A 26162-nucleotide genomic window follows, 5' to 3' on the forward strand; every position below is an offset into this window, starting at 1 on the left:
GCCACATCTGCCGCTGGTGCAGCACGCCTACCAACCTTGCCTTTTCGTCACGCCTCTTTCAGCTATCAGTTAAAAGACACACCAAATCAGCCAATCAGATCACTAGAATGCTCCGGCATCCACCAATCAAAACTTTCAATGGGCGGAGTTCCTGTATGTTTTCTGGTTGCCAATGAGAAGATGTTGCGCTGTGGAGTTGGAGACAGATGAGTAATCACTGTCAGACGCTCCGAACGCAAATAACGTCGCTCTTATTTGGATAAATTCTGTTTCTTCAACTGATGTGGACAATTTAGTGAAGGTAAGCAATGCATTGACAGTTTAATCCTGCTGTATTCGTCGTGTTTATCATGTGACGCTAGTAAGAAGTGGTGCAAGAAAGGCTGTTTCGCCATAGCTGAACCAATGTATTGCAATCCTTTGATATCGAACACAGTAACAATGCAGTTAAACATCTTTGTTTATATTTGTGCATGTTTCTCAAAGTCAGTGTATTGTGTACTGACCCTCATCAGTTTTGTGCCGATGCCGAAGGAGGCCTTTGATGTTAAAGGAACACTCCACCGTTTTTTGAAATAGGGCTTATTCACATTATTTCCTACATTTAGATAGGTGGGCAAATGCATTTTTGTGTCAGTGCATGCATTGTTTTAGTTTGACTGGGTCGGCGTTAGCTTAGCTTAGCACAATGAATGGAATCCTTTGTTGCCAGCTAGCATGGCCTGAGTAAAAGTGATCAAAAAAATAAAAAAACCCCACCTAATTACTTCTTGTGGCCTGCGTATATTCACAACGAGTACAAATAGCGATCCAGATTAACACTAGGCGATTTCCTAGGAAGATATTGACTTGGGACTATATTATGGGGAAGCACAGAAGAAAGCACTGCTACTTCGGCGCAGAGATATCACGCAACACATGAAAACATCAACTCTATGTGAATACAGGTATAATATGGGTCGATCTATACATGCGTCATGATTAAAATAATCACTTACTCTGTGGACAGCTGTCCATTTGGTCCATTCGGCGTGGGGCGTTTTTTCCAGTTCACTTTGTCACACCGGAAAAAAAATCGAGTACTGCAGAATGGATCAGATCAGCGCCGTGAAATCCTCTGTAGATGTGACACAACTTCGGGCACGCTCATCTTGATCTGACGTGTTGAGCCTGGTCATCAATGGCAAAAACATGTCCCACTCTCTACAGCAAAGACACTCTATTTCCGTCGGCATAGATTGGCATATTCCCCCACATTCACACCACCAGTTCATGTTGGCTCTCATCCTCACGTCCTCAGGCTGTTGAGCGATCGCAACTAATACACGCGCATATAAATTTCACTCGCGGCTGGCTTGACGGTGTTTTTCTGAAGTGCGGCTGGCTTGACCGCAGTCTCCTACTGTCGTTCTATTTCCAAAGCACGCAGCTCGTCTTCTGTAAACTCTGGTTCAAATAGGTATGGTTCTGGTTCTTGACTGTCTGAGAAGTCACCCTCTTCGTCTCTCTCAAAATCAGCCATGTTCATCGCCATTCGTGTACTGTAAGGAAAATAGCCAGACAGCTACTATTCACGCCGGTATGTTGACGGAAGTCGTGGGATTTCATGTGTTGCGTGATATCTCTGCGCCGAAGTAGCAGTGCTTCGCCTAAGCAGCAGTGCTTTCTTCTGTGCTTCCCCATAATATAGTCCCAAGTCAATATCTGCCTAGGAAATCGCCTAGTGTTAATCTGGATCGCTATTTGTATTCGTTGTGAATACGCAGGCCACAAGAAGTAATTAGGTGGGTTTTTTTTATTTTTTTTATCACTTTTACTCAGGCCATGCTAGCTGGCAACAAAGGATTCCATTCATTGTGCTAAGCTAAGCTAACGGCGACCCAGTCAAACTAAAACAATGCATGCACTGACACAAAAATGCATTTGCCCACCTATCTAAATGTAGGAAATAATGTGAATAAGCCCTATTTCAAAAAACGGTGGAGTGTTCCTTTAAATGTCTTTGTTTTTGCATGTTTGAACTGTAGATTATCATCATGATTGAAAGACCTAGACTGTTACATTAAGGATTTATTTATATGTTCATTTGAATGTTTATTATTTTCAGTATACTTGGAGAATGTTGTAAACTATTTAGGTAACCCTAAAAGTGTTTGGAAATTTGATATATGATAGAAAGTGTATATGCATTGAATTTGTTACCATAGAAACACACCTACTTGTGGCGTTCAACAGCATCTTTTACAGTATTTTGTTGACAGAAAAAACTGCCTGCCATTAATTACCGTTTTATCCCTGCTTGATCCAGAGATGGAAAATCTAGAAATGTAATCGAGATGCCAATGGAACACTGGGGCTGGGAAATCTGGTTATGCTCAGCTGTAAAATATTTCATCAGTGTAGATATACAAAGTTTTGTTTAAATACTTATTTGGTAATGTCTAAAAAATTAGAAAGATCATGGAAATTCATTGGTCACAAAGTTTTGGGAATCCTGACAAGAGCTTCCCTGTGGTGGTTGTATCTTGATTTTTTTATTATTATTTTTTTTTATGACTGAATCCTCTTCTGTGTCCATCGGTTTAAGATGCATACGACTCGCAGTCCATCCGCATCCGTCCAGACAGGGGCAGCTGGAGACGCTCTGGACCTCAGCCTGACCGGCTCTCAGCTCACAATGGGCCGCAGACCCAGCAGCGCTTCACCTGGAAAACACTTCTCTCGATCCATCTCTGTGTCTGTGGCCAGTGATGGCCGGGGGAAGCGAAACACACTGGTGAGTCTGGCTAGAAGATTGTGTAATGATCATGAAGATGGTAGTTAGTGTCCCTTGTATAAGCACTTTATACTTTATTAATGAGATAACCATGTAAATTAAAGCACAACACTGGACTATTTACACCAGCATCTCCACTTGGAGACTTGCATTTGTCATAAAGGCAACTTTTCTGATATGCATGTTGTTGTCTTTGCCTTTTGAGACTCAATTATTAAGAATTAGACAAATGCAAAATAGGATATTTCACATCTTGGCTCTCATTATACTGACTCCATTCTTTCTTTGTTTAAAGTAAATTAAATTCGGTCATTACTTAAATTTTTTTGTGGAACAATGTAGTTTTTGAAGCTTTGGAATGTCTGAAGCCTTACAGTGACTTGGTGTAAGAACAGACAAATTAATAAAAGCCGTTTATTGTGCAGTTTGGAGATCAATAACATCAAATTGCATTGGTTATCTCTGAACTCAATGTCATAACTGTAGGCCTAGTATTGTGACTACTTTGCACTCTCTGTTGTTGGCAGGCTGATGCTGGATTGGGAAGCTCACGAGCAATTAAGAACCTGCGTCGGTCAAACAGCACCACGCAGGTGAACCAGCAGGCCAACACAAGCCTCAGGTACAGAACCATCTGGCATTCCTTTGCATGCCATTTTGAAAGTTTGTCTCTTTTGGTGTTGATGCTGGTGAATCATACAAAACTTATAAAGATCAGATCCAGCTGACCTAAATAAATATAATAAAATGTAATCTAAATTGTTTGATCAAATTAATCCTGTTTTAGTATATGTTTTGAATTTTCTTAACTTAATTATTTTAATAATAATTAAATGGTTTCTTCTCATTCTCATTACCGTCAATTTTGTAAACATTCTTATATAATATTTAATAATAGGTATTTGTTAAATTGTATGGTGTTTGTATGGTATTGTGTACTTTCTGTAGTTTATGCTGATTTACATTATAAAAAGCATTGTATTATAATATTTATTTACCATAATACGGTTTAAAATACTTTATTAGATTTTGAGAATCTAATGGGGACTAACACAAACATAAGATGTTTACATTCATACATATATATATAATTTTTAATCAGAATATATTAAAATAAGTACAAGAAATGGTGTATATGTTTATATTATAGTAATAATAATAAATAGTTTTTTTTGTTTTTGTTTTTTTGGCAATACAGTAAAGTGAATTTCAGAGGAAAACCTGTTGAATTATAATTAAAATACTGTTCCATTGATCAGATCAAATCTCAGTCCTAAATGGAACTATTTTAAACCTGGTTCTATATGGTCTTTTTGTAAAAAATTAATTCTAATTTCTTGCATTTATTTTTTTTTGAGAAAAAGGATATGCTTTTGTGAGATTCACCCATCAACATGTGCCAGCTGTCCTATTCAGACTTTGAGAATGGACTGTCCCCAAGGGATGCGAGTGAGAGGTTAGCTGAAAACTAAAGTAAAATAATGATGGCATGTTTGTGCATGTACATGTCTTGTACACATGCCTGCATGCACTCACTTCACCCAAGCTGTGGTATGTCTGGATGATCACCTCCTAAACTTAAAATTTGGGGGGTTTATACCCTTAAAGCAGCAACAGCTGGGGGTTGAGTGATTTGGGGTTTCCCCAGACAATAGCTATTGTAGCCTGACGGCTGCAGCACATGCCAAGCAAGAGGGGGCTGGGTTCAGCTTTGTCAAAAGAGGAGCCAGGGTCTCCGGTTTCACTCGAATGAGGACTCGGTGAAAGGAGAAGTGTGCACGCTGAAATTCTTTTGTCCGGCAGCTGCCAGTTCTGCCCTCCCATCCCACTGCATCCTGGGATGCCACAAGGGGGTTTAAATGAAGGAACGACCTAATACCCCTCCCCCCTTCCCTTGTGCTTAATAACTGCCGTTCCGTGACCTCTCTTCCCTTCTGAGTTACTTAAAAAGAGGTAATGTGTAGTTTCTTGAATTGCTTTACAGCAGACCAGCTGACTCTAGGCACCGCTTACACCCCCAAAACACTCACATATACATACTGAAGTTGCTAGCACAGATGCCAGAGGGTCAGATGTAGGGGTAAGCATCATGTTAAACTTTTTATGCAATTTATATGCAGAGGGATGTGATTGCCATATGCCTATGGACATCTGCCCCTTTAAAATCAGCCTCTGCTGAAGCATTCCTCTGCTGTGAACCCAGTGCAGCTGCTGTCACCTCCGAAAAGGAAACTTTTTTAATTTTTTTTATATATGCTCATCTGATACGTTTAGCCTAAATAGTCTGGTTGTTTTTACTGGAGGTAGATTTGCAGCTATTTTTGTTTTAAAGAAGGGAAACATAGACTAGATGTTCCTTATATTTCTCAACTGCATTTGAACAAACGTCTCAAGTATTTATTTATTAATGCTATATTTTTTTCTTTCCATAAGTTTTACTTTTTTTATTTATTTTTTTTGGATTAATACCGTTCAAAGGGTTGGGGTCAGTATGTTTGTTGTGTGTGTGTGTGTGTGTGTGTGTGTGTGTACTTTTATTCAGCAAGAATGCATTACATTGATCAAAGGAAACATTTTATAAAGTTACAAACAAATAAATAGATAAATACATTTTTAAACGAATGCTGTCTTTTGAACTATTTTTAAAAGGATCTTGAAAATTATGTCATAAATAAGCTACCTATATCTATCATTAAAAAGTTTATAAGAAGAAATGCTACTTTTGGACCAAATCAGCACATTAAAATGATTTCAGAAGGATCATTCTGGAGTACTGGAGACTGGAGTAATGATGCTGAACATTTAGCTTTGCCGTCACAGAATTAATTATATGATTAATAACAATACATTTTAAAAATCTTTCAGACCCCAAGCCTAACTAAGTGAAATCACTTAAAGAGTTTAGAATAATTTTGCCAGAATAAAAAAAAAAAAAGATAATATGTTAATGAAATATAAACTTGTTTGTTTGATGGCCTTTATTGTATTTGTTATACTATATATTTTATTATATATATTTATTATATACAATAAATTATTCTTGTTTTTGCAATTAAAATAGCCTAAGATGCTGACATGGCATTAAATAAATATATACTACTACTACTTGAATGGTATCCGAGGTATTATTGGTCTAGTCTTGTGTTTATATGTTCCTCGTGTGTGTTCAGTGTGTAATACTCTGACCTTTCAGTCTTTCCTTCCTTCCCGTCTTTCTCTCTCTGCGTCTGATTGCAGTGAAGGCCACACAGAAGACTTCCTGGCTCTGTTCAACAGCAGCTCTGATGGACGTAGAAAACTGGCCAGCCTCTCCAAGACGTCCAAAGACCATACTACTTGGAACATCCTGGTAATGTCCAACTCCTCTTCACTTTATTTTATTATACTTGTAAATTATATGTAGGGCACTATGATAACTTTTTGTAAGGGTAATTTGCCCACTTGATTTAACAACTTAAGAGTACAGGATGCCCTAACACAGTGCTAAGATGTTTTTGCTTGATCTCGGTTTAAACCGATGTCTTGCTTCCAGGATGACCAGCCGAGAGCATTTCCTGTGCCCAGCAGCTCTCACAGTACCTGCAGTATGGATTCTCCTACAGGCATGAAGAAGAGGGAAGCCGGCGTCTCTCTGGCTGCCAACTTCACTGCCAACAACAGGTGGGAAGCCATTTTCTCCTACGGCTTAGGCCCTACTGTGTCCTAATGGGTAGCTTCCAAACTATGTTGCTGCCATGAGAACAGTGTCAGGGGAGACCGATTCACTTTAAGCCTTTTCTGTTCTTGTCAGTCAAAGCATTAGTCTGCTGTAGGGAGGAGAGCTGGCGCTAGATTCCTTTCAGTTTTATGGCTTTAAAATATACACCACCAGTCAAACGTTTTGAGACACTTGACTAAATTCCTGTGTCTCACGATTTTAAGAAGAATATGTGTGTGTGTGTTCATGTGTGTGTTTTGTAAAAAATATATATATGAATATCTAGAATGTCTTTGCATTGACTTTCAGGAGCAATAAAGCAGCTGTGGGTAACTCTGTGACCACCATCCTCCATAATAACCACTCAGAGAAGCCCCTCACTCCAAAGAGCTCCAATCAGAAACCCTCCTTCAAGTAGGTTCATTATGACGCTGAATGATTACACAGCTGTGTGAAGTAAACTTAGACACAAGTCTTCTAAATAAAGCTCTATTTTGCTTGAGTCTGCTGTTTCCAGGCCTGCACATTTACAGTATTCGCCCTCTCTCTGTTTTTACAGTAACATAATCAAAGCCACCGTAAATGATGACGTGGCTCTGGATGTAAGCTGTTCTCTTACTAAGTCTCAGAAGAACTTCTCCTCTGCGTCATCAAGCTCCAACAACAACGCCCCCCGAAGCCCCCGAAGCCCAGGTCAGCCACGCAGACGAGAGGTGACCGAAGAGGAGGCCGAAAGGTCAGCAGTTTTCCAGCCCTCTGTTGTTCCCCACCAATCGTGGTCATCTCTTTGCAAGTGTTTGATAGACCTTTGAGACATTTCAAACTGTTTCTAAATGGCCTTTGTATATGGTTAAACGTTTACAATTTTGTTTTTTTTTACAGATATATTCAGCAGGTGAACCATGCTGCTATTACCATCCAGCGATGGTATCGTCGCCGAGCCAATGAGAATACAATCAAACACCTCCTTGCATCCAAAAAGAAGGTAATGTATTTCACCTAAGGAGGACTTAAATATTTAATCATAAAATATAACGTAATGTATTTTGAATGCCCTTCGATGTAGAAAGATTATTTTTGCTTCCAGTTGATGTAGTTACAGTATCTACCAGCATAGGCTGCATATTGTTATTGTCTGTTAAAAGGTATAGCTCCCATGCTTATGGGTGATTTGGTGTATTTTTCATAGGAGAGGGAGCAGAGAGCAGAGGAGGAGAAAACCACTGAAGCAATGAAGAAGAAAGAAGATGATCGAAAGCGCATCAGGGAAGAGAAGGCTCGTCTGGCTCGACTTAGCGCCATTCAGGTATAATATGGATCAGAACTTGTATACAGAACTAATATACACTATGGGTAAAACATTTGGGGTCAGTAATGTATTATGTTTTTAAAGAAGGCAATACTTAAAAAAAAAAAAAAAGTAAAAAACTGTTGTGAGCATCAAATCAAATGATTTCACATGAATAAATTACATTTTAAAATATATTTATTCTAAAAATCTGTTATTTTGAATTGTAGTAAATAAATGCAGCATTGAGATTTAATAAGCATGAGATTTTTTTTTTTTTTCTTAAAAAAACCCCTACTAACCCTAAACATTTGAACGGTTGTATATTTTGCACTGCTGTTGTAGTTTGTGTTGCCATTGTTTTCTGACTGGTGCATCATTGTGCATCCAAAACAGGAGCTTCAGCAGAAAAGAGCCCAGCGTGCTGCAGAGGTACAGCAGATCGCAGAGGAGGAGGTAGAGGCACTAAAACACGCTGGGAAAGTGGGGCGTAAAAAGCTCACCAAGAGTTCTCCCACTTCTCCCACTGACGTCAAGGCTAAGAACACAGGTATGCACTGTTCTGGGTCTCTGATCAAATCATATAGCGGTTACATTTCACCCCTGAAGTCATAAAAATCCATGTTGATTAGTCACAAAGGTTGGCATTTGTTCTTCAGATTCTAATATGAACGTGGTGCCTGATCCGGATGATACGACGAATCTAAGGGCTGCGTCACCCGCAGGCTCTATATGCAGAGGATCTCAATGTTCTCAGGTAGCGTCTTGCAACAAACCATTTGTGAAAAAAAGAAAAATACTTTTTTTCTCATCACTTCACTTGATTCCATCAGGAGATCCTCCAGAGGTCTGTGAGCATGGAGGATCAGCGGCAGGGGGCGTCATCGAGTAGAGCACAGTCAAAAACCACTCTGAATGACTTGCTGGACACACTAAAGCTCTTAGAAGAGGAACCAGAGAGACTGTCAGAGCCCAAGAGCTACAGGAAGGACAAGTATTCGTGGATTGATGAGGTGATTGACTTATCTTAGTATATACAGTTCTGTATATACACTACCATTTCTTATGCTCCCCAATGCTGCATTTAAACACTAAAAACAGTAATATTACCGTATTTTTTGAGTATAAGTAGCATCAGTCCAAAAATACGTCATGATGTGGAAAAAAGTAGCACTGGACTATAAGTCGCATTTATTAAGAACCAAGAACATCATAGAGCGCCCTCTCGTGGCTGGAGATGGTAATGTTTTGTTTCATTTCTCTCGTTTCATGTGAAATTAATTTTGATAAATAAGTCGCACCTGACTATAAGTCGCAGGACCAGCCAAACTATGAAAAAAAGTGCGACTTATAGTCCGGAAAATACGGTATATAAAATATGATTACAGTTTAAAATAACTGTTTTCTAGTTTAATATATTTTAAAATAATCTATTCCTGTGCTGGCAAAGCTGAATTTTCAGCAGACGCTTCTCCAGTCTGCAATGTCACATGATCTTTCAGAAATCATTCTAACATTTCTTATTATTTGAAATTGTGGAAATGGATACGTTTTCTTTTAGGATAAAGGAATTTATCTTTGCTGAATAAAAATATTTTTTTCCATGGTTGGATAACTTTCACATGCATTTTTATTTTTTCAGGATGGAGATTCTAACTCCCTGACAACAGATAATGTGGAACGGCACAGGCAGCTGAGTCAGACTCCAGCTCTACCAGACGGGGGCGCTCTGCTTTCAGAAGCCAAACTGCAGAGCATTATGAGCTTCCTGGATGAGATGGAGAAGTCCGAGCAGGAGAGACCACGCTCCGTCACCTCTGGATCACACAGAGAGGTAAGCACATCTGAACTGAACATATGAAGCTAGGTTTTTATGATGTATCAGCACTGAATGTTATATTCATGTGTAGGTGGTGTTGTCAGAGGAAGATCTAGCAGTTGTGGAACAAGCCTCAGCCACAGCTGCTGAGGTCACCGGCTCTATGATGAGACTGAAACTGGAGTTGGATGAGAAAAAACGCACAGTCAATATGCTACAGACAGCACTGGTAAAACAAACAAAACTCTCTACACATTCAACCTCCAATGATGTTGCATAGGTTTATGTGCAATATGCAACAGATGATACATGAATAGTGCTGTCTGAGACTGATATAAAGGTGAATGTGTGTTTGTAGACCCAGCAGAGGGAGCTGACAATCCGGCATGTGAAGGAGACTGAGAAAGAGCTTAATCATACCTTTCAGTTACAGAAGCAGCAGTATGAAGCTACGATACAGAGACACTTGACGTTTATAGACCAGGTATTGATCTGAACATACTTTAACTGCATAGAAACACCAGATATCAGCAGACAACAACCTATATAGAGTGTTATTTGATATTTTTGTCTTAAAAAGCTTTCCTAGTTTATGCAGATTATAAAATTACATTTTAAAATAGTAAAAAAATTAAGTAATTTTGTATTATAATAATATTTCACATTTTAAATAACATCTCAAACACCCCAAACATTTGAATATGTGTGTGTGTGTGTACATATTCATTAAGATATTTATCAAGGCTGCATTTATTTGATTGAAACTTCAGTAATATTGTGAAATATTTTTGCAATTTAAAACAATGTTTTCTGTTTTAATATTCTTTAAAATTTAATTTATACCTGTGATGCAAACTGGATTTTCATCAACCATTTTGTCTTCGTGACGCATGATCCTTCAGAAATCATTGTAATTTATTCTAGCATTTTTTTTTTCTTAATTTATACTTCTATTCAGCAAGGGGAAAAAAGTTACATTTGAAAAATAAAAAACAAAAAGTCAGTGTGCATTTTTATTCATTACTTTTTATTCCACAAAAGAATCCTGAAAAGTATCACAGGTTCCAAAAAAAAAGCAGCACAACTGTTCCAACATTTGTATATTTTTTAAGTATATTAAAATAGAAAACCGTTATTTTAAATTGCAATAATATCTCACATTATTACTGTGTTTTTCTGTATTTTTTAGCAAATAAATGCAGCTTTGATAAGCATAAGAAACTTTTTTTTTTTTTTAAACAATAAAAATCCTACTCACCCCAAATTTTTTAATGGTAGTGTATGTCTAACTAGTAGATGAGTTTGTACATATATTAATGTGTCTCTCTCTTTGTCTCTCAGCTGATTGATGACAAAAAGGCCCTGAGCGAACGTTGTGAGGAAGTAGTGGGAGAACTCAAGCAGGTGGATCAGAAATACACCAAGAAGATTGCTCAGATGCAGGAGCAACATGAGATGGTGAGTTCAGTTTATTCATGGTTTGAGATGCTTGTGTTGTGGTGATATGATTGAGGAGGTCTGAGCAAAATTGTTGCAACAACTTTGGCCACAAGGGGGCGATCAAGCTTTAAATATCTGCTTTAAGTGTATTAAAGCCTGTGTAGCGATTGTGTGTTGGTTTCTACAGTACAGAAATAGGGTAACACTTTAGAATAAGGTTCCATTAATTAATGTTAGTTAATGTATTAATTAACATGAACAAACAATGAATAATACATTTATTACTGTATTTATTCATCTTCGTTAATGTTAGTTAATGAAAATACAGTTATTCATTGTTAGTTCATGGTAATTCACAGTGCATTAACTAATGTTAACAAGCACAACTTTTGATTTAAATAATGCATTAGTAAATGTTGAAATTAACATGAACTAAGACTTATAAATGCTGTAGAAGGATTGTTCTTGCTTAGTTCATGTTAACGAAAGTAGTTAACTAACATTAACTAATGGAACCTTATTCTAAAGTGTTACCCAGAAATAGTTTTCACTGGTTTGTGGTTTTCTCTGCTGCTGTCATTTACTGTATCTTTGCACATAAGCTTGAGTATGTGCAAAGTAACATCAAGTGCATGCTCACGTGCCGTGTTGCATTGCCACTGCTAACTGTTTCTATCTTTCTGCATTTGTTGTGTGTTTCTCTCGATATCTTTCCTTCTGTCTGCCTGTAGGTGTGGCAAATTCTGGGTCCCATGTGTGAGGTAACTCTTTTTCTATCTAACCCCTCATCACTCCCATGTTCTGTCATTTCCATTCTTTTATTCCTCTCTTATCTAACTCTGACTCACAGACTTTCCGTTTTTGCTTGGAGCCATTGACCTTGCATGTTTTTTTTTGTTTTTTTTTTAACCTCAAGGAAGTAGCCTGCTGGCTTTTGATGATTTACTGTAATAGCAAGAGTATTTCCAAGTTAGTCAAACTGCTGTAGGATGTTAAATTGGATGTTTATTAGTACTTATAAAGCACATTCTGCATGACCATGTTCTGCATCCCTAATCCTATCCAATACCTACAATTAAAAACTACTTTACTAACTGTTAATAAGCAGCAAATTAAGAGTTTACTGAGGCAGAAGTCATAGTCAATAGTTTGTTAATAGCAAGAATTGGATAAAGTGTGACCAAAAATTTGACAGAGAGCCATGGGTCGATATTACATTTAACTATACTGTATTACTATATACATATATATAATTTTTTTGTTTTATTTTATCAAATTGACTTAAATTCTATTCATTTTAATGCAGAAATCCAACAAAAAGTTTTATCATTTAAGATTCAAATGGTTTTGTTTTTCAGTCAAAGCTATCCTGTGACTTTGGACTTAGATTTATGATAGATTTATGGTGTTTTTGTATCTTTTTAAAGGTGCTGTATGTAGGATTTTGACTATACTAAAAAATAAAAATGCCATAACATGTTTCTTAAATATCTGCAAACATATTAAGTTAACATACTTGTTTATCTGAAAAACAATGCTATATTCAGTTATTCTCCTTTGAAAATGTGGAAAATGTCGGTCTCTGTTTTGGTTTGTGAAACCCGCCCACTACCAGTTTACCCAGTTGTATTTCAGCACCACGTGTTGCCAGTTGGTGGAAAACACAGCTTATTTAATTTCATTCATCATCATCAAGTGCGCACCTTCCTGTTGTTGTCATCAATCTGACAACCTGAGTGTGTCAAGTCTGAGGAGGAGGGGCCGGGTAAAAAAAATAAAAAAATTAAAAAATAAAACTCTCCAATATTTTGCAATACCTAGTTCAACCACTCGGTTTCAATCCTACACACAGCACCTTTGAAAACTAGAAACCATAACACTGTAATTAGACTGTGAACGTGGCCAGTGCATTTTGCACATTTTCTTCTTCTGTGTTACATTAAAACACAAAATCTAAGTTTGGAATAAAATGATTTTGAGTAAATGACAACAAATTTCCACTTTTATGTAAATATTCCTTTACAGTAACCATTTAGACATAGTGTCATGCCATGACTGAGGATTTGTCTTTCTGTTTCTGTTTCCTTCTCCACATAGGAGATTAAGAAGCTGAAAGAGTTAATGAGTGCCACAGAAAAGATCCGCCGGGAGAAATGGATTGATGAGAAGACCAAAAAGATCAAGGAGATCACTGTAAAAGGTCAGCAGAGTCTAACATCAAGCGTCTGTTCACACCAGTGCCACATCTCTCTGATTGGAATCAGATCACCACACCCTTCAACAATATCCATTACAGCCCAGCCTGCCCGGTTCTATAAACCCAGCTGCCAAAATGTGTCATACATTTATGCTTTATATCTGAGGCATTAAGAAAACAATGAAGTGACTTATAATGTAATAACATTCTCCAAAATCCTTTGTTAAATTGCGTAACTGGCTTGTGGTAGCCTACAGTAAATAATGGATAATGTACGCCCCTTAGCTGTTAGAAATTCACTGTAAACCAAGTCTTCATGGGGCTTATTTCTTTTATAAAACGGTTATTTTATATAAGTAGTAAGGTTTCACAGAATAAAACAGAACAAGTAAATTGTAATGATATAAATGAAAACCGTATTCTCAGTATTCCTCAAAAACTGTTGTGGTTCCAACAAAGTTATTGCCGAGCAACACACAGAAGAATCAAGGATCGCTACTATCTATTTTATAAATACATAATGAATATAAACAGTAAATATGCAAATATTTTGTAAACCAAAAACTTTCATTTTGGAAGACTGACATCAGAAATCCTAGATTTTCCTTGTGAACTTTTTGGATCCCCTCAGTTCAAACATTGCATCATGGAATAGTGTCAGTAGTAGTTTTATTATTTTCCTTCTTTGAATTCCATTGGAATTTCTATGATTTATTTCAGTGCTTTTGCAAACAATTCTGTGAGTTTTGAATAATGTTTGCATAACTGTCTCTTCCCGTATGCTCTCAGGTCTGGAGCCAGAGATTCAGAAGCTCATCACCAAACACAAGCAGGAGCTGAAGAAACTCCGAGTTCTTCATGAGGCAGAGCTGCTTCAGGCAGACGAGAGGGCCGCCCAACGTTACGTCAGACAGACCGAGGAATTACGACAGCAGTTGGAGAGAGAAAGAGATGAACAGTGCCAGAGAGAGAGAGAACTAGCCAAGCAGAGGTACGCACACCCTTACATGCTCACATGTGTCCGGTGCACAGAATCATCTGCTCACAGAATACACATCTGTTCATCCGAGATCAAACCAGTTACAGAGACGGACAGCCAAGATGATGTGTTCACAGAAAACACAAACACGTTCAAACTGTTGGAATGGAAAAAAAGTGTCAGAGGAAGCTGACTAGACATGGTCTTAAAGCTAAATACTGCTTTTGAAAATACACACACAGACACACACACATATTTACTTCGTGATCCCAAAGAGGACTAAAGTGTCTGCTGTTTTAATAGAATCTTTTTTTAGACTAGTCCTACTGTACTATGAACTTTTTCTATTTTCTGTTGGTGTATTTCCTGTTGAAAGATGAAGCTGAAGTAGGACTTTTTTCTTTCTTTCTGGTTTATAACCGTGAACCACCATTTCCCATTTCATTTCACGAACAAAAATTTTGTTTCCTAAAAAAAACTGAATTAATCCATAAAAAACAAAACCACTATAAACATTTATTATAAACTATAATTGTTAGGTAAAAAAATGCTAAATGCATAAATTTAATTAACTTTTAATTTAAACGTGGTCTAGTCAATCTGAACACACCTTACACACTAGCTTTGTCTAATTTGAAAAGTCTCTGATTGATTTGTGGTAGAATTGTGGATTATTCATAGGGGATAATAAAATCAACATGAGTATGTGTGTTTATTTGGTTGTTTGTATGAAAGAAAGCGGGGCAGATGGGAAAGTGTGTCTATGTTTTGTGTGTGCAGGGAAAAAAATAGTATAAACACTAATTTGCACATGCCTGCATTGTTTTTTTCCACTGTTTTACTTTAAGTAAATAAGATAATTGGGACAAACGCATTCCCAAATTGAATGCTGAGTACAAGTTTTCATGTAACCATTGTGTCCTATTCACAAAAATAAGGCAAGATAATGGTTGAAAAGATTATAAGGTAAAAAAAAATCGCCCAAATCCAAGTCTTTATTGTTACCAAGATCAATACCAAAATGTACACAAACACACCTCTTGCTCCGTGTTTATAGTTGGTATTATGTGGATAAGGGTTTTGCATTGTCATTGGCTTTTATTTAAGTGGCACAACTAAATGAATCCTTTATATACAATCCTTGTATATAAAACAAGAATGAAGTGTTAATTTCCCATGCATTAAATTTTAAGAAAACATATTCAGTGAAAGTTTGTGTACAACTGAGAAGATAACAGTGTTTGTGTCTCAGGTTTGAGAAACAGCTGCAGGAAGAGGAGAACGCACTGCAGCAGCAGAGGAGACGTCTGTATAAAGAAGTGTCAGAGGAGAAAGAGCGAATCACACAGCTGGCAGCCAGGTCAGGCTCAAAGGTTATTCAAAGGGGATGTGATTTCAATTTTTCCTTTCTCTTTGGAGTGTTACAAGCTCTTGGTGCATAAAGTTGCAAAGACTTAAGTCTCAAATCCAAAGAGATATTCTTTATCAAAGTTAAGACTGCCGTTTAAACACGCCCCCACATGTTTACATCACTTTGTGGAAATATTTGCGTAATGTTCAAATGTTCAAAAGAAAGAAGGCGTGGTTTCAGTAAAACAGTTAGTGTTGAAGCAGCCATGTCTGGGAGATGCTGTGTGTTTCTAGGTGAAAGCAAAACACTTTATTTGGCCTTCCGAAAGTAGATGCAGTTAGGAATCTTTAATATTACTAACGAAAGAACGGCAATGCATTTTATAGACAACCGTTTCGTGAACCTTGGAGAGGAGGTAATTCTGACTTTGCTTGTCAACATATTCTGTTACACCAAATACACAAAATAATGATCTTTTAAAAAGGCATCATATGAAACCTTTTAAGGTCAAATTACTGAACAATGTTTCTTGCTAGGAATAGTCTTGGCAAATAATTTCTAAAATAATTAAAGAAGCTTCCATGTGTCTTAATGTTATTATAATTGATATATTTTTTTAAATCCAATGTTTCAGTAAAAACCTAAAAAAATGATTTAGCTTTTCTTTCTTAGCAAACATGACTTAAGTTATTCAGATTTATGACAGTTGAGTAATAAATGTGAGAAATATTAGATAAATCAAGTCAAATTAATTGTTTGTTTTGTTTTGAGTGTCCAAAAAAAGAGGGAATAGATGAAAGTTAAGTTTTAACTAAATGGAATTTTGTGTGTGTGTGTGTGTGTGTGTGTGTTATATAGGCAGCATTCTGAGCTTGAGGACTTAAGGAAGCAGTTGGAAGAGAACAGCTCTTTGGCAGCAAGAGCACTGAGAGAAGAGCTGGAGAAGAGCAGAGAAGAGCAGGAGAGACGACATCAGGTAAAACACTTGCACATCTATTCATATTGGTACATACAAATATGTATTAAAGATAATATCATCATTTTACTTACCCTAATTCTTTGAAAGTGGGTGTGTGTGGTCACTTTTATTGTGTGGAAAAAATCAGTTTTGTAGGTTTGTCATAATTGGTAGGACATGAAGGCAAGTAATAAATGAGAGAACTTGCATTTTGTGGTGAACACTTTCAAGCTGTGTGCATGATTTTCAGAAAATGTACCACATCAGATAACATGCTTTTGTTGTGTTACTAATACTTTTTGTGAGCAATGCCTAAAAAATACACTGTAAAGAGTCATACAAAGCACTGACAACCAATGAAATGGCATACACACATTAAAATGTGATGCATTCAGTCTTAATAAATGAACTATTAACAAGAACAGGAAGCCAGAAGTAAATGTGTTGCAACTTACTAACCGGTTTTAAAGGTTTCAGGAAATGTCATCTTTTCCTCCTTCCATGCATCATCTAAACCCAGACAGTGTTTTTTTTTTTCCTTCTTTTTCACTTTGGCTGTCTGTTTAGAGATGTGTACATGTGTTTGATGGTGCAATGATTGCAGAGGTCACATGAAAACATCTTTTTTGTGGTGATATAGAATATGATCTCGTTCTTTTTAATTGTGTTTTTGGCTGTATTTCACATTAGGTTGAAATAAAGGCCCTGAAGGAAAGACTTGAGATTGAGAAACAGACATGGGAAGAAAATTATATGAAAAAAGAGGTACGTGTTTGTGTCTTCACAAGTCTATCAAACAGAAATGAGTTTATATATTTTATCTGGTTCTGTGGATATTTTTGGATTCATATTTTTTATAGTTAATGTTTGCAGTGAGAGAATACATATTTGAGAGGAATTGTTTGTGTGTAAGCACATCTTTGGGCCAAATGTAAATCTAAAATTCTCAGTGTATTACAGTTATGGTCAACTGGGGTTAAATTACACAATCATCATAGTGCTCACTTCTGCTTTCTGAGACTCTCAGATATGAGAGTTATGATTTACACTTCTCTAAAAGTTTTTAAGATTAAATGTTGTAAATGTATACTGTATGGCTTTAAACATCCATAAAGTGATGTAATGTAAAAGTATTATGTTACAAAATAAATCTGTTTCAAATAAATACTGTTTCTTTGAACTTAAAATCTATCAAAGTAAAAAAAATTATCACTGTAGCCACAATATTATTAGGCTTCTCAGCTGTATTCAACATTGATAATGATCAGAAATGTTTCTTGAGCATCAAAAACAGCTGTTTTAAATTGTAATAATATTTTACAGCATTAAAGTTTTTATTCTATTTTTTATTTACTCTATTTAACTAGTATTTTAGCTTTATTATAATCTTATCTATTGTCAGCAAGAGTTAAATGTAGTAACCGAGTAACTTGCTTGCTGTAATTTCTCAGGTTTAGTGTGTTTACACACCTCTGGGTGAAACAAATGTTGTGAAATATCTCTGTATTAACAAAGTCACATGAGGTTTACAACTGCAACTGTATGTAAAGGTAAAAAGTCCCTGTGGTGCTCTCTGAACACTGTGTTTACTCTCTCAGGAAGCATGGCTGCTGAGCAGAGAAAGGGAACTGAAGGAGGAAGTGCGTCGAGGGAGAGACAAAGAGATCGAGCTGGCCATTCAGAGACTAGAGGAGGAGACTAGAGGGGCAAGAGAGGAGTGTGAGAGAGCATCTGACAACCGGTGTGCTTCCCTTTCCTCTTTGTGTGACCTTTAATGTCTCTGGTGGCACAGAATGTTACAGTTCCTCTCACATGCACTTCTACACATTTCCCTTCTGACCAATTTGCTTGTAGTAAGTGCATGAGTAAAATTACAATAAAAAATGTACTGTATTCTGTAAAATGATTTATTGTAATTTACACCTTCATCACACAGTATATGAATGGTTTCTGAAAGATCATGTGACACTCAAGACTGGTGTTTAGCTTTGATTTCTTTAGATTTCATTCAAATTTAAATTTTGCATCCTGTTTGCCATCTGTAAACTTTCAGCAGGTTTTGAATAAAACTAATACTTGTGGGCCACATTTGAGCTCTTTCTAGAAAATTAGCACTCTGGGTGTACTGCCATTCACATTTAAGCCCACCCAGCACTGTGTTTTTTTTTTCAAACTGAATGTAAATTCATATGGTATGTGTATGTTTGTATAGGATAAAGCGTTTGAGGGAGAAATACGAGGCTGAGCTCCGAGATCTGGAGCGTTCGGAGCGGGCAGCATTGCAGAAACAGCAGGAGATAAGAGAGAAACACAGTGAGATGGAGACAGAGCTCCTCCGGCTGCAGTCGCTCTTACGACAACGAGAGCAGGAGATTAGCGACATTACCCAGGTGACCGTCGTTATGGTGGCACTGCTTTGTTTGTCCACACTCATTAGCTCATATAGGTTACTTATAAAACGACAGGCTATGTCTACAATCCTTGGTAGAGAGGGAATCTCCCTAAAGATTTTAATTATTAATAATTGGTGCTAACTATATACTAAACAATAACAGTCAGTAATTACAACTGCACTGTATAAATTATTAGATTTGATTTTAATACAGATAACACTGTAACAAACCGTTACTTTGAGTTGATAAAAAAATATTGACTTGTAGTTCAGTAAGTTAAGAAGAGATTAGATTAAAGGAAAAAAGCTAGGCAGCTTGTTTTTCTGGAAGTGAGATAAACTTTTGACCCTTTCTGTTTAACGTTACACCTGAGTGTCAATGAGAGTGTGAAAATGGATTACTTATTGTGGTTTGATGAATTCCTCACTTAGCTACAGGTGTGATTTTCGTATTTATATTTCATCCTACAATTATAATGATTTCATAAATCAGTGAAGCCTATTTAAAAAATAGAAATAATAGTTCACCAAAAAATTCTAATTCACTTTAATTTTACTTTTTAAAATGTAGGGTAGTTTGTTTCTTCATCTGAGTAGATTTGGAGAAATCTAGCATTACATGAATTGCTTACCAGTGGATCCTCTGCAGTCAATGGGTGCCGTCAGAATAGAGTTCAAACAGCTGCTAACAACATCAAAAGTTAACGCCAATGTATCAATTAATTTATAAAGTGAAAAGCTGTGTGTTTGTAATCATCAAATTCATTCTTAAGATGTTTTTAACTTCCAACCGTTGCTTCCAGCTATAATGTGATTCCATAATCGATAATAATGCTTCGTCCAGTGGAAACGTAATCTTGTCTGAATCAGGAGAGAAATATGCATTGATTAAGTAGCATTTATAAGCATACAATATGTGACAATTATTAGTGTTAGACAACAGGAGGAGACTTCATCCACTTGGATGAAGCATTATTATGGATTATGAATTTTTATTTTGGCCCGAAGTGATGGTTTGAATTTGGATTTTTTTTTTTTTCTTACAAACACAGAGCTTTTCTTTTTCCAAGACATTAATTGATGGTCTTGAGTCATGTGGATTATTGGATGTTTTAAACCTCTGTTTGGATTCTTATTTTTATGGCAACCATCCACTGCAGAGTTTTCACTGGTGAGCAAGTGATGTAATGCTAAAATTGCTTCATGAGATTTATGCTCCAAAGAATCATTTTGTGTTTTTGTTTTCCGGGGGTTTTTAATCGGCTTCCATTCTCATGCTTTGTCTCTGTCTGTTTTTATGGAATGGCTCAAAGGCCCGTGATAAGTTATCAGATGAGCGCCGCAGTCTAGCAGAAGTGATCAGACAAGAGTTTGCAGAACGGCTTGTAGAGACGGAGGAAGAGAACAGGAGAATGAAGAAGGAGGTGTCAGAGGCCAAGGCACGACTCCGTTTAGAGGTGGAGCGAGTGACAAGAGAGAAAGAAGAAGAGCTTGCAGAGGTGCATCAAAGGTCAGGATTGAAGAGTATTTTTCCTCTTAGTTCTTTGTGTAGAACAGTTGTTGTAAAATGATTATCTTTGGATTTAAAGCTGCAGGTGAGGTGTTTAATATATGCTTGATGCGAGTTCCTGGTCTCATTCTTTTGTAGAGTGAAGTCCGCTATTTTGAAGAAGGAAGAGACTGTTAATAACCTGCGCAAGCAGCATGAGGTAAGTTGCAACAAATCTGATTTAGTGTATTTGCTTGTTGCGGCAAAGCATTGCTTGTTGTACATGTTTTGATTTAAAACTAACTTTTTTTGTTTTTGTAATTCTTTCTTTCAGGCTGCTGTCAAGAGAGCAGATCATCTCGAGTCTTTGTTGGAACAGCAGAGAAAACAGCTGTTAGGGAAATGATTGACAAGTTAGGGCACTGAAACCCCCAAATCTCCTTCCCTTCTGTCATACCGTCCTCCTGCACAAAGAAACTTTCACTCTTTATTTTATTTGTCAGGTTTCTCTTATTTCTTTTGGTTGTTTGGATGAACTGATGGATTCTGGATCGACATTTTGGTTCCACCAGACTTCTCATCCAGAAAGGCGGCCTTTGGCATTCCCATGGGAACAAGGCAAGAAATGAGAGAGGAATTTAATCTTCTCCGAGATTCTTGGAGAGCTTTTGTGGGTCTCTCTTTCATGGATATGACCAAATTACAGACTCCTTTCAGCCACCGGTTTCACACAGCCAAATTAATTTAAGCATAGAAAAAATACAAAATAAATCTTCTCACTTGAGTTTAGATCTAGTATGTTGAATCTCATAAAACCTTGTCCCATAAACTTGTGCATATTTCACCCCATAATCAAAATATGTAAGTAAGAAATGTCTTTAAATTTAAATTAAGCAAAAATAAACAGTTTGTATATTGCAAAAAAATATATATTATTTAAGTATTGTATTTATACAACGTTTTTTTTTTCTTTTTTTTGTGTTATTTATGCTTGTATTAAAGCCCTGTTTAATAAAAATGGAAATTGGATCACAACTGAGATTTTAATGGGATTTGCAAAACCCTCAAATGTTAGAAAATGATGACGTTTGCATTGGAAACTGACAATGCAAAATGGTCCTAAAATTCTTTATCCAAAATAGCATTTTTTACATTTCATATTTTGATTCGGGGGTAACATCTGCATGCTTTTGTGAGTTTCATCCAAGAAGTTGAAGGCATTTAAAGAAAGCTTTTGTTGGTCACAGAGGCATTCACAGTAAACTACTCCAGATGTTTCTGTAACTGCCTACCCTCTTCCCGTCTCTCTCCAGCACTGGAATTAGGGAAATGGGTGGAGAGTACAGTGGACAGGATACGTGGGAGAGGCAAAGGCTATAAAATCGAGAAGAGAAGTTAACCCTTTACATTAAAGAGGAGAGGCTTAACCCCCCACCAACACAAACATCCCTTCTCCCCCTGCCTTTTGTGTGTTGCATACAGATGCCTTTTGTCCCGATACCCCTCTGGGCTATCTCTAAATTACAGGAGATGTCCCAGAAGCCCCCAGGACACCCAAACATGCTCACACAGAGCCCACAGTGAGGCCCAGTTCTAGTTCAGACATCAAAGAAGTGATGGCAGAACAGCTAGACTATAGAGATTTTAGAAGGTTTGTTGACAGCGAAGCAGTAGATGGTGAAGATAAGTATGGAGTGTCTCTTTAGATTGATAAGGACTGACAGTAAGTTGAGCAGCTCTTACGATGTGCAGCTGATTTGCACAAACTGAGGTGAGAGACCTGGTTGAGGTTGAGTTGAGATGGATGTAGAAAGTTGGGTAGATGCAAATATCAGATGGATAGAAAATTAGGAGAATGACAGTGTTTATGATTTAGGAAAAGCAGAACTGGGTTCAACAGGATGTTACACACAGTGACTGTGATTTACCAAGTAGGACGTTCCTAAATCATCGTACACGGTTAAATAGTTGCTTGCAAGCAGTGTTAGCTAAAGTAATTTCCAGTCATTGAACTAAAAATAACATTGAAATAAAATAATTTGTCTTTTAAGCACTATGGTTACTAAAACTGAAATAAATGACAACTCTACGAAAGCTATAAATACATGACAAACATAAAATATATAAAAAGTAAGAGATTCGGTAAAAAATATTTATAAATACTATAGTAAAATACACTATAAAAATTTTATTTGAAGGCATACATTGATTCACACATTGGTCTGAATGAATAATTAAAAGGAAAAATCCCAAACAACTGGAAAGATCAAAACATCTTGGATCAGCACCAGCCAGATGGATTTAATAGAATTATTAATAACATTAGCTTTTATCAATGTATCTTTTCCCTTTGAATTTAGGTGTAGTCCATTGTTTGGAAGTTATTTTTACATTACATGAATGTTGTTCTGGCTTAACACCAATATGTTGATCCAGGAACCTCCTTCTTGGTAAAATTACAGTGAGCTGGGGGAGATGTAGCATGACTGGTATTGGCTCTGTGGTTCAAAGCACAGCTAAAAGGCCTCCAATCTCTCTCGTTCTCTCTCCATATTCTATACCAAGTGGTCTGTCCAAAAGAGGAACAGAGACCAATGCAGTTCAGCATGGGTTGGGGTGGCAGAGTGGGGGAGGTGCTTAAATACTCTCACAAGTCTCCATTGTTTCTTGCTATAAAGTCCCTACATTTTTTCTTCCTTTCTTCTATTGCAAAACTTTTGGTTTTATGAGGAGACTTTTCTAAAACCTTTCAACTGAACAATAATGACACAAGCCAGAAAAGCAGTGAATGTTTAACCAAACCAGATGTTTAATCTGATTGGGCAACTTTAGGTTTGATAACCAAAGAGAACTACTTTATAAAAAGTTCTCTTTATCTGCAAAACAAACTTTTGTTAGAGAAGTTGATTTACTTGCCAAACTAAATTACTTATCTAAAGTTGAACAGCGTGAGCGAGGTTGTGACCAGCTACTTCCTAATGTGAAACTGTTTTCTTGTACCATTTTTTGATGGATTTTGTATATCAGATTCTTCCTGATGTGTGAGCTGTTTAGTGAACGCAGCCACATCGAAAAGGTCAGAGTGAAAAGTGCCTCATTCCTGTTCTCTAATGAGAGGATCAGGTGTCTCATTTTCAAGCTGTCCTCGCTAGCAGAACACCGCAGACTCTGCAGTGCGGCTCAAGCAGAAATACTGAGATTTCTCTGAGGCATAATTTCATGAGTCACCTGTTGACATCACATTTTAATGTGTGCGTGTGTATCCAAGGTCAGTTGGATGCATTCGATCAGAAGCCCAGTGTGAGGTTCAAAATGTTAGAACATTCTGAGAATGTTTCAAATGCATTTCATGAAGGTTAGAAGTCCATTTTGGCAGCAGATGCAGGTCTTTGGCTGTTTTTCACCTTCAGATGGCAGCGTGGTTGGCATGGCCAGAGTTTCTCAGTCCCACTCATGCCAGTGAACTATTCTTTTGTGAGTGTAGAGTTTAATAGCCAAGCGCCGGTCGCCATTTTACTGGCCTTTTGAAACTGTGGTCTGAAAAAAAAACACTACTTTTATTACCTTAATTAATGTCTGATATCATTCCCCCTTTTCCTATTCATGGTTAAATTAGGTTTTGTTTTTTTGCATGTCTAAGTGTAATTTAAATGTGGCCTTTAACGTGTAGCTCTTAATTTGATTATTTTACCCATATCCTGTATTTTGTTCCAAGTTTAATAGCTGTGTTTTCGAAAAATGAAGAAAAGAATCTCCACAGTACGATAATAAATCTTGAAAACGAGTTTGTTGACTTATTTTTCTTGCAATACCCATCAATTATAATCTCTCCCATTCTCCGAAGTCCACTCCCTGAGAGATCCAACTTCCCAGACAACATTTAGATCTGGTGCATTTTGTTTGCCTTCTTATTCCCTGCATTTTGTCCATCTATTCTGTTCAAGTTGATCCACAGTCACTGATGGAATGAACTTCCAAGTTTCATCTGAACTGCTATTGCAATCTTGTTTTGGAACAATTATCTAACTAGATAACCTAATTTAATGTCTCTTAAAAACCTTTTTCTATAATTTTTCAATTGGATAGTTGACTAAAGATTAGTCATTGGAATATTTTTCCTATCTATAATGTGCATGTAGTTTCATGATACTCTCCAGAATCAATAATATTTATATTTAGGAAAATGAATTGGTTACATCATGAAGTACGATATGAAGGAAAACGGTAATTCAATTGTTATATGTCTTGTATGCTCATCACAGCAGTTTATTTCACCAAAAATACAGTAAAATAGTTTTGAAATTTTTTTTTACTAGTAAAATTATTATTATTATTATTATTATTTTATCTTAATATATTTAACAAATATAACATTAATATGATGCAAAGCTGAATTTTCAGCATCATTACTGTCACATGATTCTTCGGAAATCATTCTAATATGCTGATTTGCCATTTAAAGCTGCAGTAGGTCACTTTTGTAAAAATTAGTTTTTTACATATTTCTTAAACCTGTCATTATCTCCTGACAGTAGAATATGAGACAGATAATCTGTGAAAAAATCAAGCTCCTCTGGCTCCTCCCAGTGCTCCTATTGCCATTTGCAGAAATACACCGCTCCCGGTAGGAAACAACCAATCAGAGCTGTGGTCCATAACTTTCTTTTGTGTTAAAAATTTACAAAATGTATATAATAAGCGAGTACATCATGAATCCATTTTCCAAACCGTGTTTTTAGCCTGTCCTGAGTCACTAGGGTACACCTATAATAAGTGTTTATATTTGGACTATTTAAGATTGCTTCGGGGGTACCGCGGCGGAGTAACCCAGTACTAGTGGCTCCGGCTACAATGTTCTTCCGCAAGACGCAAGCAGTTGTGTTTGTTAACCGCTAGAGTTTCAAAAGTTACCGACTGCAACTTTAAGAAACATTTCTCATTACAATCAATGTAATAAACAGTTGTACTAAATATTTTGTGGAAATGGTTCTTCAGTGAAGAGAAAGTTCAAAAGAACAGCATTTATTTGCAATCAAAATCATTTTATAACCTTATTGAAGTATTTTCTGTCAATTTTAATCAATTTAAAGCACCGTTCTGAAAAATGCATCTAAATTGTTTTTTTTTTAAAAACTGCCAAAAATACTTTTCAGGCCTGTCATCTCAACTAACCACTTCCACTTTCTCACTAAAATAGTACTTGTTTTTTTTCTTGGTTCCCAGTTCAAATTGTTTCTGTTTTCTGATTTGTGAGCTACTTTGGATACAAGTGTCTGCTAAACAAATCATGTAAATGCCAATCTGTGCATCACATCCATCCGTAGGAAAGTCCTCCCTTATGACCCACATTTCTGACCTCCTACTTTGCCTCTTACTCACTCACAAAATGTTTCCAATTTTGCACTGTATTTGTTTTGTAATACAAAGCACAAGTCACATTGCATCCTATTCATTTTTCAGTCTAAGTCTAAGATCCCATGTGACTTTTGCACCCCATGCATGGCCAGGAAGAGGAGTGGCCACTGTGTGGAAAAAGTGCGAAGATAACCGCTTAGTATGTAAATATGGCAGCTGTGATAATGGAGACTATCTGGCTCTGTGAACCCAGGGTGTCTTCAGCATGTCGCTGCATGTCATTTTGAGTAATCTGTGTACGTGTGCATGCTTACGTCTGCCGTTTGATGCCTAAGTTTGCACGTTCCAGGGTCTGTCTTCAAACGTCAGCTGACTTGCCACGGTTTGTTTTGTTCATCACTGTTGTTCTCACATATCCCTG

The 26162-nt window shown here is 36.8% G+C and overlaps 1 protein-coding gene across 2 annotated transcripts; it reads left to right on the forward strand.

Moving 5' to 3' along the window:
* The first annotated feature begins 142 nt into the window (after positions 1 to 142).
* On the forward strand, positions 143 to 24170 carry cep131 (centrosomal protein 131). Of its 2 annotated transcripts, XM_052570370.1 has the most exons (27): positions 143 to 301; positions 2588 to 2776; positions 3304 to 3398; positions 6014 to 6125; positions 6309 to 6436; positions 6783 to 6887; positions 7033 to 7209; positions 7356 to 7458; positions 7663 to 7779; positions 8158 to 8311; positions 8421 to 8518; positions 8595 to 8774; positions 9404 to 9595; positions 9672 to 9809; positions 9939 to 10064; positions 10922 to 11038; positions 11752 to 11781; positions 13118 to 13220; positions 14007 to 14208; positions 15449 to 15556; positions 16406 to 16523; positions 17196 to 17270; positions 18104 to 18246; positions 18718 to 18895; positions 20211 to 20407; positions 20546 to 20606; positions 20721 to 24170. In XM_052570370.1, exons 2-27 carry the CDS (start codon positions 2588 to 2590, stop codon positions 20790 to 20792), a joined length of 3318 nt encoding a protein of 1105 aa, XP_052426330.1. In that variant the 5' UTR covers positions 143 to 301; the 3' UTR covers positions 20793 to 24170. The 2 variants fall into 2 exon arrangements, with proteins under 2 accessions (XP_052426330.1, XP_052426331.1); XM_052570371.1 differs by lacking the exon at positions 11752 to 11781.
* Positions 24171 to 26162: the final 1992 nt, after the last annotated feature.

The sequence above is a fragment of the Carassius gibelio genome, chromosome B12, assembly GCF_023724105.1.
Source record: "Carassius gibelio isolate Cgi1373 ecotype wild population from Czech Republic chromosome B12, carGib1.2-hapl.c, whole genome shotgun sequence".
Classification (NCBI taxonomy): Eukaryota; Metazoa; Chordata; class Actinopteri; order Cypriniformes; family Cyprinidae; genus Carassius; species Carassius gibelio.

What these genes read in the sequence shown, in the direction of transcription:
- cep131 (XM_052570370.1), top strand. Translation starts at nt 2,588, where the DNA reads ATGCATACGACTCGCAGTCCATCCGCATCCGTCCAGACAGGGGCAGCT. An exon ending in CGTCAAGGCTAAGAACACAG is followed by an intron (nt 8,312 to 8,420) that starts GTATGCACTGTT and finishes TTTGTTCTTCAG; the next exon opens with ATTCTAATATGAACGTGGTG. An exon ending in ACCTGCGCAAGCAGCATGAG is followed by an intron (nt 20,607 to 20,720) that starts GTAAGTTGCAAC and finishes TCTTTCTTTCAG; the next exon opens with GCTGCTGTCAAGAGAGCAGA.